The sequence below is a fragment of the Anabrus simplex genome, chromosome 14 (assembly GCF_040414725.1).
Source record: "Anabrus simplex isolate iqAnaSimp1 chromosome 14, ASM4041472v1, whole genome shotgun sequence".
NCBI lineage: Eukaryota > Metazoa > Arthropoda > Insecta > Orthoptera > Tettigoniidae > Anabrus > Anabrus simplex.
In genome coordinates, this window is record NC_090278.1 from 86,462,795 (window position 1) to 86,488,850 (window position 26,056).

Here is a 26,056-nt window from a genome sequence, read left to right on the forward strand (position 1 = left end):
AGAAGTGACGCGCAAGGATTCTGCCTGCCCCTTGTGAGAAATGAGCGAAGGATACCGGGTCATGGGCGGGCCTGGCTAAAGAAGCAAGTTCAAGTGAGAATTGGAACCCTGAATGTTGGATCTATGACGGGGAAGGGTAGAGAGGTTGTGGATCTAATGATGAGGAGAAGGATAGGAATTCTGTGTGTTCAAGAAACTAGATGGATGGGTAATAAAGCAAGAGTGCTTGGCTGTCGTTTTAAGTTGCTGTACAGTGGAGCAAACAGTGCAGGTAGAAATGGTGTTCGAATTATCCTTTCAAATGACTTTGCAACCTGCCTGGTCAGTGTAAACAGAAGAAATGATAGAATAATGAGTGTGAAGTTGTGCCTTGGGGAAGAGTTCACAATTATAACTGCTTATGCTCCACAAGTTGGTTGTGAAGAGGAAAAAAAGGATGATTTTTGGAGAAACCTGGAAGAAGAACTTCCTAGCATACCAGCAAATGAAAAAGTATTCTTGGGTGGAGATCTGAATGGTCATGTGGGAATCAGTATGGAAGGAGAAGCATTGAGAAGAGTGCATGGAGGTTGGTTATTTGATACAAGAAATGAAGAGGGTGTGAGAGTGATAAATTTTGCCTTGGCTTCAGATCTGGCGATTTGTAACACCTTCTTCCAGAGAAGCCAGAGGCATCTATGGACATACAAAAGTGGAGGATGGGAAAGCCGAATAGATTTCTTCTTGTGTAGAAGAATGAATCTGAAGGAGGTAAAGAACTGCAAAGTCATACTAGGATAAGACGTGGCTCCACAACACAGAGGGCTAGTGCACAGGGATGAAAAAAAGAGCAGTAAGGAAAATGACTCCGAATCAAATGGTGGAGGTTAAATGATCCAATTTTGGGAAGTGAATTCAAGGTAAAGGTGATCAGAAATGGTGGACAGTAAATGCTGAAGCTGTCAGGAAAGTTGGTATGGAAGTTCTTGATAAAGAAACATGGTGGTAGAACGATGAGGTCCAGAATGTGATCAAAATGAAAAAACAAGCCAAGAAAGCCTGGGAAGAATCTGGATGGCCGAAGATAGAGAATACTACAGACAAGCAAATAAAACTGCGAAAAGAGCTGTTGGAAGAGCAAAGGCAATGGCATGGAATGAAGTCTATGAAAATTTAGAGACCAAAGAGGGCGAGGCAAAGCTCTTCAGAATTGCTAAGGCATGGGACAGAGCATCAAAAGATCTTGCACACATCAAGCAAATGAAGAATGAACAAGGAACGGTAATGCAAGATGAGAACCTAATTAAGAAGAGATGGGAGGAGTATTTTAAAAAGCTGCTTAATGAGGAGAATGAACAGCTTGTGTTTGAAGATGGTATTTCCAAATTATAATGTAACAACTGACATATGCAGGATGGAGGTTGTAACTGCTATGAAGAAAATGAAAACTGGAAAAGCAATGGGTTCTGATGAAATTCCTGTAGAGGCCTGAAAATGCCTGGGAGAGGAGGGAATAGATATGTTGCTAAACCTATTCCAACAAATATTCCAAGAGGAAATAATGCCTAATGAATGGTGGAAAAGTACCATGATTTCCATTTTTAAAGAAAAGGGGGACATTCAGGATTGTGCAAATTACAGAGCAATAAAACTCATGGTAAGGTAAGGGTTATTCTGCCCGAAGGCAGGTCCGAACCTCCGCAGAGGTGTTCCTGAGCCGGAGTTTACGTGCGGTAGGGTGGCCAGTTCCTTTCCGCTTCTCCATTCCCTTACCCCCCCTACCAACAGCGCGTGGCAACCCATCCAACTCCTGACCACGCCCAATGTTGCTTAACTTTGGAGATCTCATGGGATCCGGTGTTTCAGCACGGCTACGGCCGTTGGCTAAAACTCTTGTTGCACACTATGAAGATCTGGGAAAAAGTCATTGAAAGTAGGCTTAGGCAGGAGACAATAATGGGAGAAGAAGAGTTTGGATTTATTCCAGGGAAAGGACCCATAGATGCCATTTTTTCTCTAAGACAGCTTAGGGAAAGACACAGAGAAAAGAAGAAAGAATTACATATGGTGTTCATTGATCTAGAGAAGGCTTATGATCGTGTGCCCCGCCAAGAAGTATGGAGATGCATGAGATCCAAGGGAGTACCAGAGAAGTATGTGCGCATCATTCAGTATATGTACCATGGGGCAAAGACGCAAGTTAGAAACAGTGTAGGGCTAACGGAAACCTTACCAGTTGAAGTTGGTCTCCATCAAGGATATGCACTGAGACCCTATATCTTTGATCTGATAATGGATGTTCTCTCTGAAAGCCTTAGAGAACCAGCTCCTTGGTGCATGCTTTTTGCAGATGACATCGTATTATGCAGCACTAATAGAGAACAATTTGAACTTAAACTAGAACACTGGAGAAAAGCACTGGAGGATAGGGGTCTTAAAATCAGTCGGAATAAGACAGAATACTTGTGCCTCGGTGGAAAGGAAAATTATAGTGTGAAAATGGATGGAAATCAACTCCACGCAAGTAATAGTTTCAAGTACCTTGGATCAACTGTATCTGATTTATTTATTTATTTATTTCATACCACCAACAGAGACGTTTCTCCAATTACAGGTGGCTTAGTCATTATGCATTAATTATTAAAAATAACAATTGTTAGAAAGAACTTAATATCTAAAAATAAAAATATACAACATTATTAACAAGTAGAGTAGCAAACGGAATTTACAGCACATTAATACTTTTTCAAGTTTAAATATGCTTACTGTAATATCTAAAAATTAATTTAAAAAGTAGACTTTTTCAGGTTCGAAGTGGACTTATGACCTAAAATACTTAATATCTAAAAATGAATTAAAAATTAGAAAAACAGAAACATAAAATAAATTAGGAATTAGGATCTACAAAAGAAATAACTCCAATCTTAGACTGACACCAGTTAAAGAAACTGACATACAAAAAGAAAATCATAGAAAGTAACGCATGAAATATATGTGTTTGGTGAGAGATGAGTTGTAGCAATAGGTATGAACAGCACATTAAATCTTAAGTGCAAATAGACATTAGTAATGATAATTTGTTTGCAGTTTTCCCTACATTTTCTTCATCTATATTAAATTATATGAATTTAAATAAAATAAAACACAAAAATGAAACACAAATTAACCAAGAAATAAGTATAAATATAGTACATATATACACCTATAGGGTAAACCTTCAGAAATAGTGAACTGAACTCAAAGTGCCCAGCATAGTGTGACCATTACTTCAACTGTGTGTCTCCTTCAATAATTTTACATAATAACTGTATCTAACAGCAAAGTCTAGATCAAGATCAGGAAATTTTTGAACTGTGACGTTATAAGTAGTGCACATTCTGAACAGTGGTGAGCTTCTATAAAATACTGTTTTAGAAATCGGAAGAAACAAGAGATGTCTGTGTCTTAAACTTCCTTTCCGGGTATTGAACGAGAATTGTTGTAGAAAGTAACTGTTATCTACCACATTATTGATAACTCTATGGAGGTATTTTTGATCATTTATTATACGTCTGTTTAATAATGAAGTGAAGTTAAATTCTTTCAGGAGATCTTTATAGTGAATTATGCCGCTAGGAACAAACCTGTTATATTTTTTAAAGTAAAGATAACGTAAGAAACGTTTTTGAACTTTCTCCACATGGTTTTCATAAGATTTGTAAATGGGAGACCAAATTACCGACGCGTACTCAAGTTTGGACCTCACAAGTGTGTTGAACAAAAGTGTGAGGGCTTGGATATTATTCAGCTCTCTGGTGTGTCGGATTAAGAAGCCCAGTTTTTTGTAGGCATCATTAATTGTGTCATAAATGTGTGAGTTAAACGACAAATTGTTTGTGATGCGTACTCCTAGATCATTAATTGAATTAACCTGCGTCAGTAATTCGTTGTTGATAGAGTACACGTGTTCTTTAGGGAATTTTCCGTGTGTAATTTTCATGAAGCAACATTTCTTTATATTGAAATGTAAATTATTTTCTATACTCCATTCGTATAATTGATTTAAATTGCTTTGAAGTTTGTTGATGTCTCCATCACATTTTATTTCTTTGTAAAGTTTTACATCATCCGCATATAAAAGGCAGTTTGAAAACTTAACCTTAGATGGGAGATCGTTGACATAAACGTTAAACAGCAACGGACCCAGGTTTGAACCCTGTGGAACACCAGAATAGACAGAAAAAATATCTGAATTACAATTGCGATATGCTACATACTGTTGCCTGTCTCTAAGGTAAGATGAAATCAGTGATAGCGTTGGCGAAGTCATTCCAAATTCAGAGAGCTTTTTCAATAAAATATCGTGATCAATTTTGTCAAAGGCTTTCGAAAAATCCAAGTAAATTACATCAACATTTCCCTGCCTATGTAGAACATTAAAAGAATACTGCGCAAAATTAACAAGATTGCTTATTGTTGATCTACCAGGCATAAAGCCATGCTGATATTCACTTATAGCCCTTTTTACATGAGCGAAAATACGACAATATAAAATTTGTTCTAGGATTTTGCACGGAGCGCATAAAATACAGACAGGTCGATAATTCTCAATCATCTTATTGTCCCCAGATTTAAAGATTGGACAAACTCTCGATATTTTCCAGGCTTTGGGAAATGTCTGCTTCTTAAGTATCAAATTATACAGTCTCAGAAGAGGAATGAGTAACACTTCAGAACATGCTTTTAGGATGTAGTGATGTATCCCATCAGGGCCACATGATTTTTTGGACTTTAATTTCATAATAGCTGCTTTATATTCACTTGTGGTTATAAATTCTACTCCTAGGGAATCGTTTACCAGTAATCGCGGTGTATCAGGAATAGCATAAGAAGGTGGAGAAGAAGAGTAAACAGATTTAAAGAACGTTGCAAAACCATTGGAGATACATTGACTATTATCTAGCGTTATATTATTAAGTTTCATACTCTGTAAGGGTGGATCTTTTTGAGTTCGCTTATTTTTAATAAAATTCCAGAATGATTTAGTATCTTTCGTGATGTTGTTTTGAATTTCAGAGATATAACGATTGTACGCTTTGTTGATTAAGGTTTTAACATATTTCCTGAGTTGTTTGTATATTTGTTTACTATGATCAGAATTTTTTTGTCGTCTTCTATGCAATTCTTTCAACTTAATATTATGGATTATTTCCGAAGTAAACCAAACCGGGTATTTAGTTCTCCAAAAAAATGCTCTTTTGGGGACCGTGGCTTCAAATACAGAATTTACTTTCACGTAAAAATGTTCTACTGCTTCATCTACATCTTCGATTTTTTCCAACTCAGACCAGTCCGTTTCTCGAAACATGTTATATATACCAAGAAAATTTGCTTGCTTTCTGATGACGGCAATCTAGATCTGGAAATTACACACCGAATTCAGGCTGTCTGGTTAAATTGGAAAAGGTTGTCTGGTGTCCTCTGTGACAGGAAACTAAATGTCCAAGTGAAGGGGAGAGCCTACAAAAGTGTGGTGAGACCTGCCATGATATACGGAGCGGAATCTAGGCCAATAGTACAGTCACAAAATAAACGGCTGGATGTAGCCGAAATGAAAATGCTGTGGTGTTACTAGGAAATACCCCATCAAGAACAGCTTCATATGAGGCAGTGTTAAGTTAACTCAAGTATCACAGAAAGTTCAAGAAAGGTGGTTGCTCTGGTATGGTCACATTAAGCGCAGGGATGAGAACTCTGTAGCAAGAAGAGTGCTTGACTTGGAGCTGAAGGGCAAGAGGGAGAGAGGCAGACCTAGAAGATGGACTGCGTGTGGGAAGACTTCACAGAAAAGCAATTAACTGAAAACACCATTTGGGACCGAGGGAAATAGAAAAGACTTGTCCAAAACGTTGACCCCACATGAGCGGGAAAAGATGAAGATGAAGAAGAAGAGCTATGGATGATCTGTGGCTAAGTTTCAATTAATTTGTCAGGTTAGTTTATTTGATGATTGATTGATGCTTGTTGTTTAAAGGGGCCTAACATCTAGGTCATCGGCCCCTAATGGTACAAAATGAGACGAAATTAAATTCAAATTAAAAACTCAAAATCCTCCACTGACCACAATTCAAAACGTGAGGATGAAGAATGAATAGATGGATGGATATGAATTTAAAACGATCAGTGGAACAGACCCACAGTGCCTCACATGCACAGAAGCTGGCGTAAAACTGACCAAGGGACTGCTTCTATAGCACAATACTGAATCGATGATGCTTATAGTCGAAAGGAGTCCAAAATCCAAGTCATCGGCCCCTCATGATGGTACTTATCGCTAGAAAAGTAGAACCATGGTATTTGTCATGTTGCGGTACTAATCAAGAGTAGCGTAGACTGAAGGTATTCCACACATTATGGTACTACTCACAGGTAATGAAATTCGCACATGTATTACAGACCTACTGTGTTTCGCACATTGCGGCGCCATTGACAGGCAACGCACACCTATGGTGTTCATCACCTAAGTGTACTAACCACAGGGACTCGTACTATCCCTGGTGTTCCTCATATAGTGGGTCCTAATCATAGGCAAGCCAGAACCATGGGTTCCCTCATCCTATGGTGTCGCTCATATAGTGCTATTAATCACATCACAGGTACTGTAAAAGCCGTCGCGCTCTCGTTTGCTACTAATCACAAACCTATTTGGTACCTAACATAGTGGTACTACGCGCAAGGAAAAGTGACCCATGGTGTTCCCCGCATGGTGGTACTAATCACAAGGAGTTTCATGGTTCTAATGTAATCATCCCTTGGTGGCTCTTACGATAGGCAGAGGATACCGTGGGTGTATTCTTCATCTGCGTCCCCTACCTACGGGGGGGGTAGTTTATTTATCGTGTCAGAAGCAAGAAACATTACATTAAAAAGAGAATAATGTATACTAGAGCTGTTGATCGATTAAAAATTTTGATTGGTTAACCGATTGACTTTAATCGATTAATCAGACAATTAATCAAATTTTAATCGGTTTCACACACTATAACTTTGAGAAAAACACCTGGCATAAAATATTTTTATAATTCTATGTGCTATAAAGAAGACATACTTTTTATTTTAAATTTAAATTTTATTGGTAAAATTGGTAAGTAATAAAAAAAAAATTAAAAAGCAGTTAACATTTTAAATATATTTCAATATTGGTAAATTAATGGTACAAAAGTTTGAAACTGTGAAGCTGAAAATTACTCACAGTCACACCTCTTTGCTCCAGGACTTCAGATATGTCAGTACATTGACATGTTCAGAACTAAGAGCTGCCCTTCTCTTAGTAACAGTATTTCCAGCATCACTGAACACACACACTCGCAAAGAACTGAAATAGCAGGAATGCAAAGCAACTTTTTCGCTATCCATGCAAGATGTGGAAGTTGGACTGAATGTATTTTCCACCATTGCAGAGGGTCTGCAAAGTCATCTTCTAGTTCCGTCAACGACTTGTTGTTCCTTCTTCTTCCTCCTCCAATACTTCACCTGCTCACTAAGCCTCCTTTTCCTCTCCTCGGACCATTTTGAGCCTGTTTTCTTCACCTCCCGAACTTGAAACCCTTTAATTTTTAACACTCTCTTTCTAAAAACCTTTCTCTCTGTTGCTTCTTCTTCCCTTATGTTGTTTTTCTCCAAATCTTTCTTGACTTCATGAATCCAGATTGTTGACTTCTTGTTCCAAAGATATTTGAAGATCTGTTTGGTTAACCTGTTGTCATCCTTTCTGTATAAATGTCCAAAAAATATCAATCTCCTCTTCCACATTGTGTCTGTGCTTTTCTATGTTCCGGTATATTTTATCATTACTTAATTTCCAGAGTTCTGTAGTTCTCAGCGGCCGGGTATTTTCCATATAATTTTTCTTTCCAGTACTTCAAATTTATTCTGCTTGTAATTCACTCACATATAGTCATTCTAGTTTGACTACTATGTTGTAGTGTTGTATTTTGAGGCTTTCAGATAAACACTTTTGGTTGTAGACATTCCTGCTCTTTCCACCTTGTGTATCCTTTCTTCTACAGCAGATTTTTCCAAATCATTTTTTGAATTGTTTCTCCTAAATATTTTATTTTCTTTACCTGTTTTATTCAACTAATTTATGTTATTAGACATTATGAGCATTTTTCATAAATTTGTTTTTTCCTACAGAAATTCTTAAACCTTTTCTGTTGGCAAAATCATTTACAAATGCTAGACAGTTTATTGCAACACCTCTGTCCTTTCTTCCCAGTGTTATTGGTGATAGCTTGTGTTGTTGTTATTATTATTATTATTATTATTATTATTATTATTATTATTATTGTATGAATGTACCTACTTTCCCATTCCTTTTTTCTGCAAGCCTGTCAAACATAGCAGAAGTAAATACAACCAGACTCTCTCTCTCTCTCTCTCTTTCAAACCAAAAAGCTTGTCAGTATCCAGCCTCAGTATTTTTGTGTTATTGTTTCAGCTCCTGAAGCTGTGGAGGGGCTGGAGGTGTATGGGCGTGGAAGCAACCACCTGGCGCTGCGCTTCAAGACGCCCGACTACTTGTATGGAACAATTGACTCTCTCGTTATAGAGTACGAAGGCGACTATGGTATCAGAGCGAAGGCTCAAATGGTGGCCAGACGCTGCCCGCTGTGGCCTGATCTCACCTGTGCAACCATCGCAGACTTATTTCCACATGTCAAGTATACTGTAACAGTGAGTATATAATAATAATATTAATAATTCTATGACCTCGGCTACCATCACCATGCATTTAGACATGATGCCGTATAGGCCTGCATGCCAGTTTCAATGTTCCATTCTACTCTACCAGATGGCAGGGAAAATCAGAACTCTGTCTGGAAACCTATGGCTGAGTTTTAAGTAACTTTGTCGGGTACACACCAGATGTGTCACCAAAGATCTATTACAAGCCGACATTGTATGGTATGGAGTGCTGAACTAACTTTTGTGCACCCATCAAAAATCTGACTCCCTTTGCTGGGTGTGATCTTTGGGTCAATAGGTAGATGCTACCACTGATCCATAGACGGAGATAACGAGGGAAGTATTGAGTTTGACAAGAAGAAAACCTGCCTATAAATTCAACTATGTGTGAAGCTGTGAAACTCATGTTTTTTAATATATGTTTATCATTATATCTCCTGTCTGATTCTTCCACTTCCCTCACTACTATATCCTTGTCTCGAAGCACTTTCAGTGTTCTCCCCAGAAATTTTCGTCAGCCGGGTGGTAGAAACGAGTAACTGGGTGGGGAATACTATGTAAGAAATGAATATGATAAAATTTCAAAGTATTCCCCTCAGGACATTGACAGTAATATCAGACAGTTAAACATTAACTGCAAAATGGAACTATTTTGGTTTTATTATCTCGAACAAGTCATAACAGAGTATTTTGAATTTGTAGTGTTCTACTGTTCCTTCATAATTATGTAAACTCCGATGTAACTGATGCAGTTATGCTGACAATAATGAAGATTTATCATTTAAATGAAGTTTTACAGTACATACATTTTAATTTGGAACGCCCAATAACTCAATTACGAGGACAGTTTGAAAAGTTCTCAAAATCACCGCTAGATGTCAGTGCTAGAGCAACAAGGTCCCCGCGCAATAATCACACATCCTTTGTGAGTGAACACGTGGTGTGTCAGTGCTCTAGCTGCAGGAGTGTGGTAGTGACGACTCTTTGTTGTTGTTCCTGCGTAGTGATTTGTGACAATTGGAAAAACTGAGATTCAAGCAGTGATTAAATACTTTGTAAAGAAAGGTATGAAAGCAAAAGAAATTCATGCCGACTTTCAGAACACACTGGGGGACTCTGCTCCTTCATTTTCAACTGTTGCCAAGTGAACCAGTGAGTTTAAATTTGCTCGGGAGAGCTTGGATGATGATCCGCGTAGTGGACGGCCAAAAAGTGTTACAACCCCAGAATTTATCACAAAAGTGCATAAAATGGCCATGGAGGATTGTCGACTGAAAGTGCAGGAGATTGCTGAAGCTGTAGGGATGTCTTCTGAATGGGTATATTATATTTTAACTGAAGAATTGGGTATGAAAAAATTATCCGCAAGATGGGTGCCGCGGCTCTTGACATTGGACAATAAACGCACCAGATTGGAAATGTCCGAACAAAGTCTGGCCCGTTTTCAGTGCAACTAACAAGATTTTTTGCACCAGTTTGTGACTACAGATGAAACATGGGTCCACTACTCTACCCTAGAGACAAAACAGCAGTCAAAGCAGTGGAAACATGCTGATTCACACCACCAAAGAAAGCAAAGGCAGTGCGTTCGGCTGGAAAGGTTATGGCCTCAGTTTTCTGGGATGCAAAAGGCATTCTGCTGATAGATTATCTTCCTACTGGCCAAACAATTACGGGAAATACTATGCAAACCTCCTAGACCAACTACAGGAAATGATATGCGAAACAAGGCCTGGTTTGGCAAGGAAAAATGTCATCTTTCATCAGGACAACGCTCCGCCGCACACAAGTGTTATTGCCATGGCAAAACTTCATGAACTGGGGTACGAACTGATTCACCTGATTTGGCACCATCAGACTTTCATCTATTCACCAAGCTGAAAATTTTCCTCGGTGGACGGAGATTTTCTACAAGGGAAGAAGTGACAGCCGAATTGGAGAGGTATTTTGCAGGCCTGGAGGAATCTCATTTTCGAGATGGGATCAAGGCATTGGAACATTGCTGGACCAAATGCATTAGTCTACAGGGAGACTATGTTTAAAAATAAAAGCAGTTCCTCCGAGGTAAGATACTTAATTCTAGTACATTCCGAGTACTTTTCAAACCACTTACATGTGTATTAATATTATGTAACTATAAATGTCCTAGGGAAAACGCTGAGTATGATGAAGGGTTATAAATGTTGTGGTATAAGAGTTAGATTTATGTCATATGGCAATGTGTGAATACATGGAGTTTGATTTTTCCCTCCTGTTTGTCCTCATCTTTTCTTTAAAGCCTGTCATTATATTTATCTTTGTGTGTGTTCCTCTGATTCCTGCCTTTTATGTCAGTATGTATGATTTTTTTTTTTTTTCCATACAGGTGCATCCATGGTGCAGTGAACAGAAAGAAGAAGGGGCATCAGCTACCATCACAGCAACAACCATCGAAGAAGGCAAGTCTCTTGTTCTTTCCAACTTTTAGGTATACTTATGCAGACTAAAATGATGACGGGTAGCATTCTTTTCAAAAATGCAACCCATAGTAATGTAGAATGGCCTCAAATACATGCAAGGAATGTATAAAAATTGTTGCTGCCACACTCCGACCCTTGTGGGTAACTGGGACTAAGACAGGGAAGTGTCTCCATTGTTGTTCAGAACGGTAATGCATGAAATGTTACCGAGACAAAGGAAAAGCGACCTGAATGTGGTGATGTTTGTGGTGTGGGAAGTAAATGGAGTGGAAGTACAAGGTTCTCACTGGAACGTAGGACATCCACAAAGCTGCGCCATGTCGGCCTGTTGCTCGCAGTCCTCTTCACCTCTCTCCAGCTCTTTCCCCGTTGTCACCTCTCATCCTCTATGGAAATTCTCCATAAGTGTTTAGGCCTTCCCCTTTTCTGAACATCCTAGGGATTCCAATCAAGTACCGTATTTCCCAGCATAATCGTCGCACGTCCAAATTTTGCTCACCAATCTGGTTAAAAGCTAAATGGAACTGCAATGTAAGTTGCACATGAATGCACAATTTAAATACGTTTATGGTTTATGGGCAATTTGGCAACACAGTCACATTTGCGAGATGTTGCACAACGTATAAATGAATAATACTGGTATATGTACGACGCATGGCTTACCGGTAGGCTATCGGCAGTTTGACAACGTGGTCGCGAGACAGTGTACAATTTATTCACCACCTACATATTATGAGTTCTCATTTGAAATACGTAAGGCTGTAAGTTATCGCTTATCGGCAACGTCGCCAGGAATTACGGTTACCAACACACACTTGTCTTCTAGTAGACAAGAGGTCTGATAGAATTCTGCGTTATTACAACCACCCGCCCCCCGGCGCAACAGTCATGAAGGACCTTGGCCTAGCAAGCGACCGCTGCTCAGCCCAAGGCCTGCAGATTACGAGGTGTCGTGTGGTCAGCATGACGAATCCTCACGGCCGTTATTCTTGGCTCTCTAGACCGGGGACGCCATCTCACCATCAGATAGCTCCTCAATTGTAATCACGTAGGTTGAGTGGACCTCGAACCAGCCCTCAGATACAGGTAAAATTTCCTGACCCGTCTGTGAATTGAACCCAGGGCCTCCGTGTAAGAGGCAGGCACGCTACCCCTACACCATGGAGCCGGCTCCCACGTTATTGCGCACAAAGCGAAATCCAAGACGATAACACAGATTTCCACGGAATTATTCAGCTCATGGTTAGCCAAATTATTTATGATGTCTCAGTTGTCATCGCTAGACTCTTATCTTACTACTACGTCATAAGTGTCCGGGCATGGGATGAAAACTTTTACCCAAGCAGTCAAGATAATTATTATCCAATGGTATTAAAGTTTTATTTCATAAACTCGTCAGTAATGTAATGTAAAATCATCAATAACTGGGAAGAAATATTAACCTAATTACCGTACGTTTAAAAGAAATTGAAAAATGAATGTTTGTTACTGATGTCTCGTAACAGGGTCAACTACAGTAAATCTACACTGCGCTAGCTAGAGCGATGTATGAAGACATCCGTGCTCCGGTTTGCAAGCTTTGCGCAGGCGCACTAGTGTGTCGTAACCAACAAGCTCAACTGATAACAAATTGCTGCATGCTTCCTTGCTGCCTAACAGTATTGGCTGCTCTGGAATGGACAGATCACAGATGCATTTATTTGTTTGTGACTGATGTGATTACTGTAGACATATGTGCATGAGAATTTATATTTTTAATTTGTGTTTGGGGTGTTTGTAGAAATAATTTGTTTTAATAGTGAACAATTACGGAAAGTAATTTATATTGCAAAACATTTACGTGTGAAGCATTTATAAGCGATTATGGGTAAATACAGAAACTATTCTGCGGGCTTCAAGCTAAGCGTAATTGCCTTCGCTGAACAGCATGGGAACAGGGCTGCAGAAAGAAAATTTTCAGTGAGTGAAAAGTTGGTGCGTGACTTGCGGAAATTAAAAAACAAGCTAAAAAGCACAAACCCTTCTAGATGCGCATTTATAGGTCCTAAAACAGGGAAGTTCCCTATAATTGACGAAGAAGTGTTTATGTACGTCGATGAAATACATAGCAATGGCTGCAGTGTATCATATGAAATGTTACAAATTAAGGGACGGGAGATAGTGCGCAAACACAACATAACTCAGTTTAAGGCGAGTCCTGGGTGGATTAAGGGGTTCATCCAACGACACAATCTGTCAGATTACATAAAATCAGCTTCATGGTTAATTTTAAGGACACTTCCTCTAAAGCATTTCTTTGTCAATTTTATATATTTTTCATCTAAACAGTGTTATGTGGCTGAAGATGTTGATAATATACGAAACATGTACCACTTTTGACCATTAAAAATTGCCTTAAGCAATCATTGTATCGACTAGGTGGAAAATAAATAAATACTTAATTGTGAACAATCTGTCAGTGCGAAGGAGAACAACACTAAGCTGAAAGTTGTCTGCTGATTACATGGACAAGATTGTAAATTTTCACCGATTTGTCATACATTTGCGCAAGGAAACTTCGTACTTGCTTTCTCAAATCGGTAATGCCGATCAGACTCCAATCTTTTCTTATATGCCTCGCAACAGCACTATTGCGCTAAAAGGATTACGGAGTGTATTAACGAAAACCAGCGGTAGTGAGAAGTTACGATGCACGGCAATGCTAGCCATTACAGCTGACAGAAGAAAGTTGCCGCCTTACATCATTTTCAAGAGCAAAATGATGCCTAAGAATATACAGTTTCCCCGTGGAATTCATGTACAAGTGCAACCAAAGGGTTGGATGGACGTAGAACTCATGCTGGACTGGGTTAAAACTGTGTGGGATAGAAGACCTGGTGCAGTACAAAAACAACAAGCTCTGCTTGTTTTAGATAGTTTCCGAGGTCACATCGTGAACAAAGTGAAGCAACTTCTCAGTAAAAATAAGACACGACAGATAGTCATTCCTGGTGGCCTAACATCTGCTTTGCAGCCACTAGACGTATGTATTAATACGCCCTTTAAAGACCACTTATGTTGATTTTACAACGAGTGGATGATGAGCAGCGATCAGCAATTGATGCCTGCTGGAAATATCAGGCGTCCACCCTTGTATTTGTTATGCTCATGGGTGATGAAGAGTTGGGATCTTATACCACCTGAACTAGTCTCCAAGAGCGTCAAAAGGACTGGGATTTCGAATGCACTAGATGGATCCGAAGATGACGCAGTATGGCAGAGAGACGAAGAATCTGATACTGGTATTAACAGCGGCGAGGACGGCGCATCAGATACCGAAACCTGCAATAGCGACACAGAAGATTTGGAATAAATTTTGTACCAGTAAGTTCGTATTTCACAACAAAGCGATAATTTTTTGCAAGTGTAATATTTTAACTTTAATACTCAAATTAATGACAATTAACTTAATACGTTCATTTTTTATTTTCAGGTTGGAAAAACGTTTGCCGAATTGTTGCGAATAATTATGAATTTTGTTTTAGACTATTTTAATTATTTTGATGTATAAACATGAGTATTACGTGCATCTTAAATTTGTATCAAATACAGTTTAGTTATAAATAAATTTTATGAGTAATACAAATACTGGTATTAAAAATTCTTCGTATAATGGTTGCACCCTACTATTTTTTCGAAAATTTTGGTATAAAAAGTGCGACAATTATGCCGGGAAATACAGTACTTGTTTCTCAATGGCTTTGTCTACTTCCCTGAGTGTGTGCCCTAACCACTTCCATTTTCTTCTTTTTATTTGAGTTTTAACCTGATCTTCCGACTCTTGTGTCTATAGTTTTTCACTTACAACTACCTCTGGCCAGTATATATTTAGTTTCTTTCTGATACACCTATTTATAGAAACCTGTAATCTATTTGTGATTTGTTATTTTTTATGATTCTGATTCAGAGATCATCTGACTTGACATTGCTTCTGAAAAATTTCAGCTTAGCTTTTGTGGTTGTAATATTGCTCTTCCAGATAGGATATAGGGTGCTAGGGGAAGCCCCAGATTATTGTCAAGGTATCCTGCCGTTGGAATTCAAGCTGATCAGCTATTTGAATACCACATTTCCTTTTCATGCAATGAGCGTAACTGTCCTAATGCCTTATGTACTATGAGCATGTGAAGTCAAGCTATATATGGTTGTGTGCACTTTTAAGTAATTAGGAAATGAAGTGAGAAAAACTTTCTAAGAAAAAAGAGAGCAGGATTTTTCTCCTTTAAAAAGATGGAGGAAGAGTGTGCTATGTAAGATAAGGATTAGATAGAGGATTTATATACAAAGTAGAAGACTAGGACACAGGACAAATACAGAATCAGAAAGGAATCCTGGAAGTTGATATTATGTACTTTAACAAAAAGGAAACATTGATGAAAGCTGTATGTTACCATGACTATCTGTTGTTTCCCAGCACTACACTGCTCAGAATATATCATTTCATATCTTAACATTCTTCAAAATAGTGTGGAAAGTTGAATGTTATGGTGCCACGTCAACTTGTACCAACACAAAAATATATCATCAAAAACCTTTTAGAATGCATGTAATGCTTGCCAGATGACTGAACTGGGTCATGTGAGCAAGTCGGTCCTGAACTGATGTATAATCATTTGAAATTGTAATGAGTATTTCATGGCTGGCAGCCCTGAACTGAGCATAACAATTGTGGACTCTGAATAAACTGATCATAGGATGTTCACCTTAATATAATTTAAATAAAAACAAATAAATTCAACAGATCATGAAATAACATGTTACATCACACAAGCTAAAATGCTTCAGGTATTTGTTTTGAAATTCCAGCCAAGCTATGTAAACATCTTAACTCATACCTGAAACTCCTGTTTTGGCCCTTGTAATATTACATTTTAAATCATACAGTATGGTCCAGTTTGATGGCTAAATGTTTAGTATGCTGGCCTTTGGTCTAAGGGGTCCTGGATTCGATTCCAAGAAGGGTCGGGATCTTAACTTTCATTGGTTCATTCATCTTAGGTAGGGCCCCATACTCACAAATGCACAGGTTACTTGCAGTATGTCAATTCAAAAGACCTGGACCAAATCTCTCCAGAGACCATACTTGATCATCAACATCATCATCATCATCATACAGTTCATATAAGGGCAGGTCAATAAGTTTCTGCAATTTTGCTGTAATTGACTTTAGGTTGGCTTTGTGGCGTTGTGTGCTCACCAGCTGCTAGATGGCACCATTGTCTACATCTGTGGTAGGTTTCAGCGTTATCAGATCAGTACAGCTTGCGCTGTTGCGATGTAAAGATGGCCGCACCACCTTCTGTTTGCACCAATGAAGAACAGCATTCCGTAATCTGCTTTTTGTGGTCTGAGGGTGTACTAGGAGCAGAAATTCATAGAAGACTTTCAGCACAATACAGGGACAATGTTTTTCCACAGCGCATGCTTCCATTCCATGCTCTGACATTTGCTCACTGGTTCGAAGTGGTGAACCCATGTTTCATCTCCAGTTATGATCCGTTTCAGAAACGTTTCACCTCCGTTAGCATGCCGGTCCAGTATGTGCTGACAGATTCTCACACAATTGTGCTTCTGCTCATCACCGAGTTGATTTGGAACCCATCTCGAACAGACTTTGTGAAAGTTAAGCTTATTATGTACTATTTCATATGCAGAACCATGGCTAATGTGCATATGGTTTGCCACGTCATCAACAGTCACTAGTCTGTTATTTAGGATCATAACAAGCACTTGTTCAGTATTGGCATCAGTTACGGATGCAGATGGACGCCCGGATGTTTCCTCATCCTTCACACATGTGCGACCCCTTTTGAACTGTTCGATCACTGGTAAACACTTTGCTGTAGCAAAACATTGTCCCTGTATTTTTCTGAAAGTCTTCTATGAATTTTTGCTCCTGGTACACCCCGAGACCATAACAAACGGATTACGGAACGCTGTTCTTCTTTGGTACAAACAGAGAGTGGCACAGCCATCTTTACGTCGCAACAGCACAAGCTGTACTGATCTGATAATGCTGAAACCTACCACAGACGTAGGCGATGATGAGATCTAGCGGCTGGTGAGCACACAATGCCATAGAGCAGGGCCTCTCAAACGCCCATTATCTCACGCGTGCAGAACGAGGCGCAAGAGCTCCGTGCACTGCGCATCGGTACCGCTCGGTATGGCTCAGATCAACGCTTCGTCTCTGGGCTACTCGGCTATGCTCGGCTCTACTCAGCCCGGATTTGGAGCGCTACGGCGCAAGTGGGGGAGAGGGAGACAGGCGGAGCGAGCGAGAGAGGTGTAAGGAAAGAGAGAATTAGCGCTATTGCTCCAAATCGAGGAGTGGGGGGTCTGCACTCTGGTCAACTAAGCCAAGTCGTCTTCTGCACCGTGCACAGTGCATGCACCACGCGCATGCACCCTGAGAGGCCCTGCCATAGAGCCAACCTAAAGACAATTAGAGCAAAATTGCAGATATTTATTGACTTGCCTACATATAAAGATAGGAACACAGAAGATGATGAAACACAATGGCAGTTCAGTGTGGGAAGAGGGAGCAAGAGAAAGAGGAGAGGAGGACAATCTCCACATCCACGTATAGATGGACCCTCTCCTCATCAGTAACACTTCTGTGACATCTCTCTCCTCTCAGCCCCTCCCAAGCTTGTTTCTGCTTCCCAGCTTCATCAGGAGGGCAGACATCAACATTCCTTGAGGGCCATCTTCACAGGTCTTCAGTCTTGATAAGAGAATTGTAGGACAAGGAGAAAGCCAGATAAAGGGAAGCGACATTACAGTTGTAAAAGACTGCGCGGACACAGGACAAATACGAAAGGCGCCCGACGGGTTCACTTCGCTCATTAGACTGATGATCTGTCAAGATGGCCCCTAGTGAGTGTTGAGCCTGCCATCGTGATAAAGCTGGGAATCAGAAACAATCTCTTGAGGGGCTCAGTAGCAGTGATTGGGAGCAAAAAGAATACAGACAACAAACACTTCCCAGGTTTGTGGGATATGTATTTTTTTTTAAAAAAAAAGAAGAGCTTTTTGATGCTCTCTGAGCGAATTTCGACAGAGAGGTAAAGGTTGACAGTTTACCTATTTAAGTGCGGTAATAATAGTTTTCTGAGATTTTGATTCGGTACTCTACAATAAAACTTTCACCAAAGGAACAATACTACACATTTATTACAATTAACAAGTACGGTGTGATTATACAATTGAAATCATTTAGTATTTCACTATAAAACTAACAGGCGGTAAAGAGACCGACAGACTGACGAATGCGCGCAGCAAGCGCGTGAACCCTACCCTCAGTGTCCATGATCTTGGCAAAACAAATATCCCCTGTTACACTTCCTCACAGCACATGCAAAGTCTCCACTACTTGCTGTGGTGCTATACAAATCAGTTAGCAGCGACGAACGGTATTTTGTGCGTATTTCTGCTAATAATTCTGTTAATAATGAAAGAAAATAAAGGGAAGAATTAGGTGATATGACAACAGGGCTTGTACAAATGGCTTTATTTTATTCCTGTAAATCCTAGTTTCAGCCAGCTAAAATGGAATAAAAATGTAATATTTTCTCCAGAAAGTGGGGGGTGAGTGCCCCCCTTGTCCCCAAATCGCCGTTACTGGAGGAGCTTATCAAGATAATGGATGTAGAAGAATTGGGTTTGATGAGGAGAGCGCCTACCTGTTTGAAGATGCAGAGATTGTCCTTGTACCTTTCTTTTCAGGTTCCTTCTTGTCTCCTCTTTCTGTCACTTTATCCTTGACTTGATTAGTCCCTCGTTTGTTCCTTTTGGTTTCTTACACTTTTCTATCAATGATTTCCAAAGCCTACACTGTTTCATTAAAATGTTCTCTAATTTCAGCTCCTGGACCTCCTGCCTTCGTCCAGATAGTTAACAAGACCGACACATCGTTTACTGTAAAGTGGGGTTTCCCCACGATGCTCAATGGGGTATTCCGAGGATTCCTCATAGAGTACCTCCAGATTTCCAGTGCTGTCCCTGATTTGTGCTGTAACGACAGTGGTGTTCTCAACATCTCCAGTGCTGTGGAGACTACCACCTACCTCACTCAGGTACCTCCATAGATATAATAATAATAATAATAATAATAATAATAATAATAATAATTTAATGTGACTATTGCTATCCTGGTAAGGCATATTCTCCGATGAGGTTAGGCGGTATCTGCCATCTATAGGAAACTGTTTCTAATTTATCTGTTTTAGTAATGTCTCAAGTTCGTTCTTTATACTGTTCATTGTTTATCAGTTTATGGGGATCATTACCTTTCTCAGTTTACATTTTGATTTTGGTTTCTTTATTGGTGTGAATTTAATTTTGATTTTCACCATGTAATGGTCAGACCTTATGTCTATTCCTCTAAGTATTTTAATATTTTGGATTTCCTTATCCTAATTCTTTTCCATACAGGCATGATCTAATTGCCATTCTCCTTTTCTCCAATCTGGGTGTTTCCATGTCTTAAGTTTATTAGGATTTCTCATAAAATATGTAGATTTTAATATATTATGATATTATGGTTTCTACAAAAGTCTATCAATCTTATGCCATTTTTATTGGTCTGTTTTTGAGCTAGTCATTTTCCTATTAAGTCCCTGTATCTCTTTTTTACCTAATTGTGCATTAAAGTCACCTATTAAAATTTTGGTATGATTTTTATTTATATTTGTCACTGTTTGATCCAGGAGGTCCTAGAATTCATCCACCTCTTCTCTGGCTTTTCTCCTAATGTTTTTATCATTTGTAGGAGCGTGAGCATTTATTCGATGCCTTTATTGTTAGCGTCGGGAGTCTTGGGGATTGTGCCTGAAAATCTATTATCAAATCAATTATTTTCAAGTTTACTATGAATCCTGTACCAAATTGTGGACAATTCCTCATCACTCTTTCTCCAGGGATGCCTTTGTACACTCTATACCCTCGGGATTCCATGGGTTCCTGGTCTGAATTCCTCATCTCTTGTAGTCCTGCTATAAGGATCCCTTGTTTGTCTAGTTCATTAGTTAGGATTTTTAATTTTCCCACCTCTGCCAGAGAGTTGATGTTATATGTTGCTAAATAGTTTATCTGTTTCAATTTTAGTCTTTGGTTTGTCTTGGGCATTTCCAGATGCTCGGACTCAGCTGACTCATCTTTCAAGCGGCTGCCCACCGTATCCGAATGCAGTCTTCCCTGGCTAGTACCAAGCGGTGGAAATTTACTGAAAAGATTTCCATCCATTCTTGACTGTCAAAGGCATTATAGCTTGGATGGAGAAAGCTCCGAGTTACAATTATGGTTGTGAACCATAGAGGTTGCCTCAAGTTGTTCTCTGGCTGTAATTTTATGGCAATGAGCATATTATATATGAAATCTTCTCCACCTTTTTTAGTTTTTTCATCTTCCTTCATGTACTACCTATCTTTTTCTCAGGTCTGAAGTCTTCTTTAATTCCTCCATTTCCCCCTTCTTGTTCTTGTTCTTCATAACACTGTATAAAATAAGAATATTTGACCAAATTAATGGATTATCTCCTTCTGGTGCCGTTTCCTCACAGAAGATTGGCGGCCATCACATAGTAATTTCTCCTATTTTGTGTTTCCTGTAACAGAATTGCTATGTCATGGATGTCGGAGGATGATCTATCTTCTCTGCCCTTGGCCTTGTTTATCTTCTATCTTACCTTCTGTGATCTGTTGTACGTCACTTATTTGTCATTTCTAAAGATGTGACCAAAATAAGCTACTTTCCTTGGAGTACCTCCTCGGTGGTGACATGGCGTACCCATGGGATCTTGAACATTCTGCTACCCCCTGTGGGTGGGGGGGAAGCAGACGAATAATACACCCACGGTATCCCCTACCTATCGTAAGAGGTGACTAAAAGGGGCGACCAAGGAATGAGCGACATCCTGGGTCTGCCTTGTCTGTGATTAATATCCACTATGTGAGGAACACTACGGGATAGTACAAGTCCCTGTGGTTAGTGCACTTACGTGCGGAACACCACAGGTTTGTGTTGCCTGTAAGTGGCGCCCCACAATGTGAGAAACATCATAGGTCTGTGTTACATGTGCGCATTACATTACTTGTGAGTAGTACCATAATGTGTGGTATACCACGAGTCTGTGCTACTTTTGATTAGTACCACAACATGACAATTACCATGGTTCTACTTCCTAGCGCTAAGTACTATTATGAGGAGCTGATGGCCTAGATGTTAGGTCCTTTAAACAACAAGCATCATCATCTTGAACATTCTGCTATAGGCTACATCCATATAGTCGGTTCACCGACGAAGCCTTCATTTATCATCCTTCGACACTGTAAAGCAGCACCGTTAACACCACACCAACTTCAAGACATGCCAGCGAGTTTTCTGTCTGAGGTCTGTTTCACACAAGATAATTCATTTTCAGAAATACACGTTTTTCAATCCCGATTCTCATTTTGATTCCTGCCTCCAACGAGTGAGTTGGCCGTGCGGTTAGGCTCGCGTAGCTATGAGTTTGCATTCGGGGGATAGTGGGTTCGAATCTCACAGCCAGCAGCCCTGAAGATGGTTTCCAATTTTTCACACCAGAAAAATGATGGGGCTGTACCTTAATTAAGGCCATAGTTGGTACTTTCCCAATCCTAGCCCTTTCCCACCCTTCCTTCACTGAAAACATTTGATGTGTTAGTACAATGTTAAAACCACTAATAATTTCTACATCCGGATCTCATTCTTGTGTTAAACAGAATCCTAGGTTCTTGAAATATGACCCCCTTTTAATAGTCTTTCTGTCCAGGATTATACTGGGGTTGGAGAGAGTTGAAGACAACCGGACGAGTTGGCCATGCGATCAGGGGCACGCGGCTGTTAACTTGCATCCGGGAGATAGTGGGTTCAAATCCCACTGTCGGCAGCCCTGAGGATGGTTTTCCGTGGTTTCCCATTTTCACACGAGGCAAATGCTGGGGCTGTACCTTATTTAAGGCTACGGGCGCTTCCTTCCAACTCCTAGGACTTTCCTATCCCATCGTCGCCATAAGACCTATCTGTGTCGGTGCGACGTAAAGCAACTAGCAAAAGTTGAAGACATGCCCCTCCCCCACAAAAAAAAACAGGTTAACTCTCAAAATTAAAAAATGAGAGTTAAGTGCTGCCATTTGTTGTTGGATAAGAGATGTACATCTCTTGTGATGGTGGGCTGCCCTTCAGCGATCATTAGGTAAAATATAAAAGGTGAAAGTTCTTAAGTTTCTGGATTTGCATTATCTAATAAGCTTGCCTTCTAGAGGCAAGTTGTGGAACTAGTGCTTAACATGGTAACCAATGCAGTAAATAATGTTCTAAATGAGAAAGTATATTTCTGAATGACTCTTATAGTAGTATATTTCAGTTTCACGGTACAGAATATTTTAGAAGGTTAATAATCAAAGAAGTATTCAACCATATCAATATTGCAGTTCTTGAACTGCACTTATGTTGGCACTCGATACTGAGAATAAAAACAATCACAATGAAAGTAACTAAAGACTAATCTTTTAAGCCTTTTAAAAAGTATAATTACAGTGAAATAGAGGCTTATGATTCTATGGAGCTTAGAAGAAAACAAAATTGGCTGGGAGACTCTCACTTAGTTGTGTGACAACATTCTCCAGCAACTATCATGGTGTCAAGATCCATAAATCCTGCAGAACTGAAATATTCAAAGGAGCTGATGGATTACGTTCCACCAATTTAACATGCATGCTACCAAAACATTAAATCTGTTGCAAAATCAGAGAACATTCCTGAAAAGCCACTTTTTGATGATGATAATGATTATAATGAAATAACATCTTCAACCATAAATTTCCCGGGAAAAATGCACTTTGAAAATGCAACAACCTTAGTATATAACATGTTCAAAAAAGGTTAAATGACAAATTACAATGATTATATTTGAGTTAAGAGTTAATACAGTAAAAGCTCATTAAGACATTTCTGCAGGGGACAACAAAAAAGAACGTGTTAAGCAAGAAAACATACTACTGAATATACAAATAAAAACTATCCAACAGGTATATGGAAACATTAGATACAATTTTTTTCTGACATGAGGGCATTTTACGTTGTGTACAGTGAAAACTATATCTACCATTTCTAAAGACGAGAGAAAAGTATTAAAAGGTGTGAAAAACACGATAGAACAAATATGAAAACCTTTTCCGCTGGGGCTTATAAAATAACAAGTGCAGTGAATGGTGTAAAAAAAACACCAAACATGAAAACACATGCACGGGGGCCAATAAAAATATCGACGTATAATTGCAGATCACACTCTTTATAAAACAAATGGTAGTAGAAGCCTTTTATTTCGGAGCAGTGGGTTATTAAACATTATTTTCTGGTCACATTCTTAGACAATGAATTGGAGTTTACACTCAACCATATGCGACTGGGAGGAATGATTTTTGCTGCCATTTTGAATAAACTTCAACCAACTTGAGTCGAAACTTGAAGGTACGAGTTCAACATTTACGACCTCTGCATGCTTTAAGATGTGAATGCTAGTCCACTTTCTGACAGGTTTTAATTTTGTCTTCATTATTAATGAATTTCACGACTTTTTTCCGTATCCATAACTAGGCTATCACAAGACAAATATGCACCATGCTAGTCAAAATCACGCGATTATGTTCCTAATACAGATATAGGCTATCGTATCATGCGACAAATATTCGCTACACTTCACTCTACCACTCAACAGAAAATAAACTTATAACTTTTGGTTGGAATGCAAAATACAAGCACAAATAGACTCACTGTATTATTCATCAATATTGCTGCTAATCGGCAAGCAAAACTGAAAATTCCTGAGGCTAAAGGCTTGCTCCCCGAAGATGCAACTTATCCTGTGAAGTTAGGAATTTAAGGCCTTTTCCCGTAATCACATAACTGTGGCGATGGCTCTTACTCAAGTTGGAAATAACGTTTCTTTCACAAGAGATGACAAATAACATTTTCAGGGCTAGGAAGAATGTGAATGTACTAAGCGTTAATAGCAAAAATTTGTGACGTGATAAGTGAGGTATTTTTATATAGATCTAATACGATGAGAATCGCGACTTTTATGATGGGCTAAGCAGGAAAACGTGTTAATGAGGAATGCACTAACGAGGTTTCACTGTATAAAGATTATTTTTAATATTGGATATAGCTTTGTGAAGGATCAAAGAAGTTCAGTGTAAATGCCCCACTTTTATTGTTGATATTGTTTTTTTTTTTTTTTTTTTTTTTTGCTTATTAAAGAAAGTATATGTTCACAAAAATAAATACAGATAATTTTTTTCCTGCCTTATTCACAAAACTCAATTTTTCTCTATTTAAAAAAAGTGTGGGTTAATCCATTTTTCTGGGCATGCCTTCATTTTCTGCTTGCCAGTGACCATGAATTAGCCTTGAATGTTCATATTTTAAGGTCAGATTTTCTTACCTCATTGATGTTGTTCAAAAGGAATTGAAGGTCTTCTAAATAGTTAGGAGGTGTCTTCTGCATAGCGGAGGTTTTTTATTTGCTTCCTGTTGATCTTGATTCCTTTATCAACCTCATAAAGGGCACTGAATAATAATGACTAAATTAAAAGAATTAATTAATATATGGAACGGATTTCCTGTCTTTCTGTAGGTCTCGGGTCTACTTCCTGCCTCTGGTTATATGCTGGAAGTCCGAGCTGTCACTATCAAACCTGGGGAACCACTGACCTACAGGGACTCTACACTGCCCACTACTCCGCAACTAAAACTGAAACCTGAAGTGATCAGGGAGTCCATCACGGCAACCACAGCAGTTATTGAAATAAAACAGCAGACTGATACTGGAAGTCCAATAAGGTGAGGGTTTTGCTATACATCCTATCTCCTCTGGTTATCAGTTCCGAGTACCTAGTGTCTGTGGACTCTGTCTTATAACACAATCATCACAATTTTTTTAATAAAGTAATGAATAGGAAATAATAATACTTATCAGTGTTCTTCCCTGAAATTTTCGTCAGCCGGGTGGCAGGGTTGAGTAGCCAGGCAGAGAATACTATGTAAAAAATGAATATGATAAAATTTTAATGTTTTCCCCTCGGGGCATTAACAGTAATCTCAGAGAGTTAAACATTAACAGCAAAATTGAAATATTTTAGTGTTATTATTCTGAACAAAATATAAGGGTATTTTGAACTTCTAGTGTTCTACTGTTCGTTCATAATCATATAGCACTGGGGCTGTTGCTGTGGAATGCCCAATGGGTTTGTGACGTAATGCGAAATAGAGGGCTCGATTGCAATTCCACGCCAATTCCGAGACCGCCCGCGCACAACACTACATAATAGTCAAGCTGAATACTTAAACCTCAATGTAATGATGCAGTTATGCTTACAATATTGAATATTTATAATTTAAATGATCAGTTTTAGGCCTACATTTTAATTTGGAGCACCCAACAACTCAAATATGTATTACTTTTACATAACTAAAGTCTCCAAAGGTGTGAGACAAAGATGTATCTTATCACCTCAATTGTTGAAGATCTATGGTGAATATATCATGAGGCATGCCCTTGACAGTAGAGAAGGAGGATTTTCGATTGGTGGGAAGAGAATTAATAACGACACCACATTTGTAGCCAGCAGTGTACAGGAGCTTGTTGAGATAATGGATCGTGTACAACAGGAAAGTCACAATCTTGGCATGGAAATTAATTGGAGCAAGACAAAAAACTAATGATTCTCAACAAAACACCTGAACAATCTCCAAAGAGTCTGTCAGTTTCCTTATCTTGGTTCAATAATCGAGGATACAAGTAGCTGCGAAAAAGAAATCAAACGTTG

At 39.1% G+C, this 26,056-nt stretch overlaps 1 protein-coding gene across 2 annotated transcripts in view; it reads left to right on the top strand.

Moving 5' to 3' along the window:
- The window catches only part of LOC136885672 (protein sidekick-1-like), a 66,771-nt gene that overhangs the window by 28,855 nt on the left and 11,860 nt on the right, over nt 1–26,056 (top strand). For both annotated transcript variants that reach the window (XM_068230213.1, XM_068230214.1), the window contains 4 exons: nt 8,459–8,694; nt 11,072–11,144; nt 19,071–19,282; nt 24,865–25,070. In XM_068230213.1, the coding sequence (XP_068086314.1) occupies nt 8,459–8,694; nt 11,072–11,144; nt 19,071–19,282; nt 24,865–25,070 (727 nt within the window). The remainder of the gene's footprint in view (nt 1–8,458; nt 8,695–11,071; nt 11,145–19,070; nt 19,283–24,864; nt 25,071–26,056) is intronic.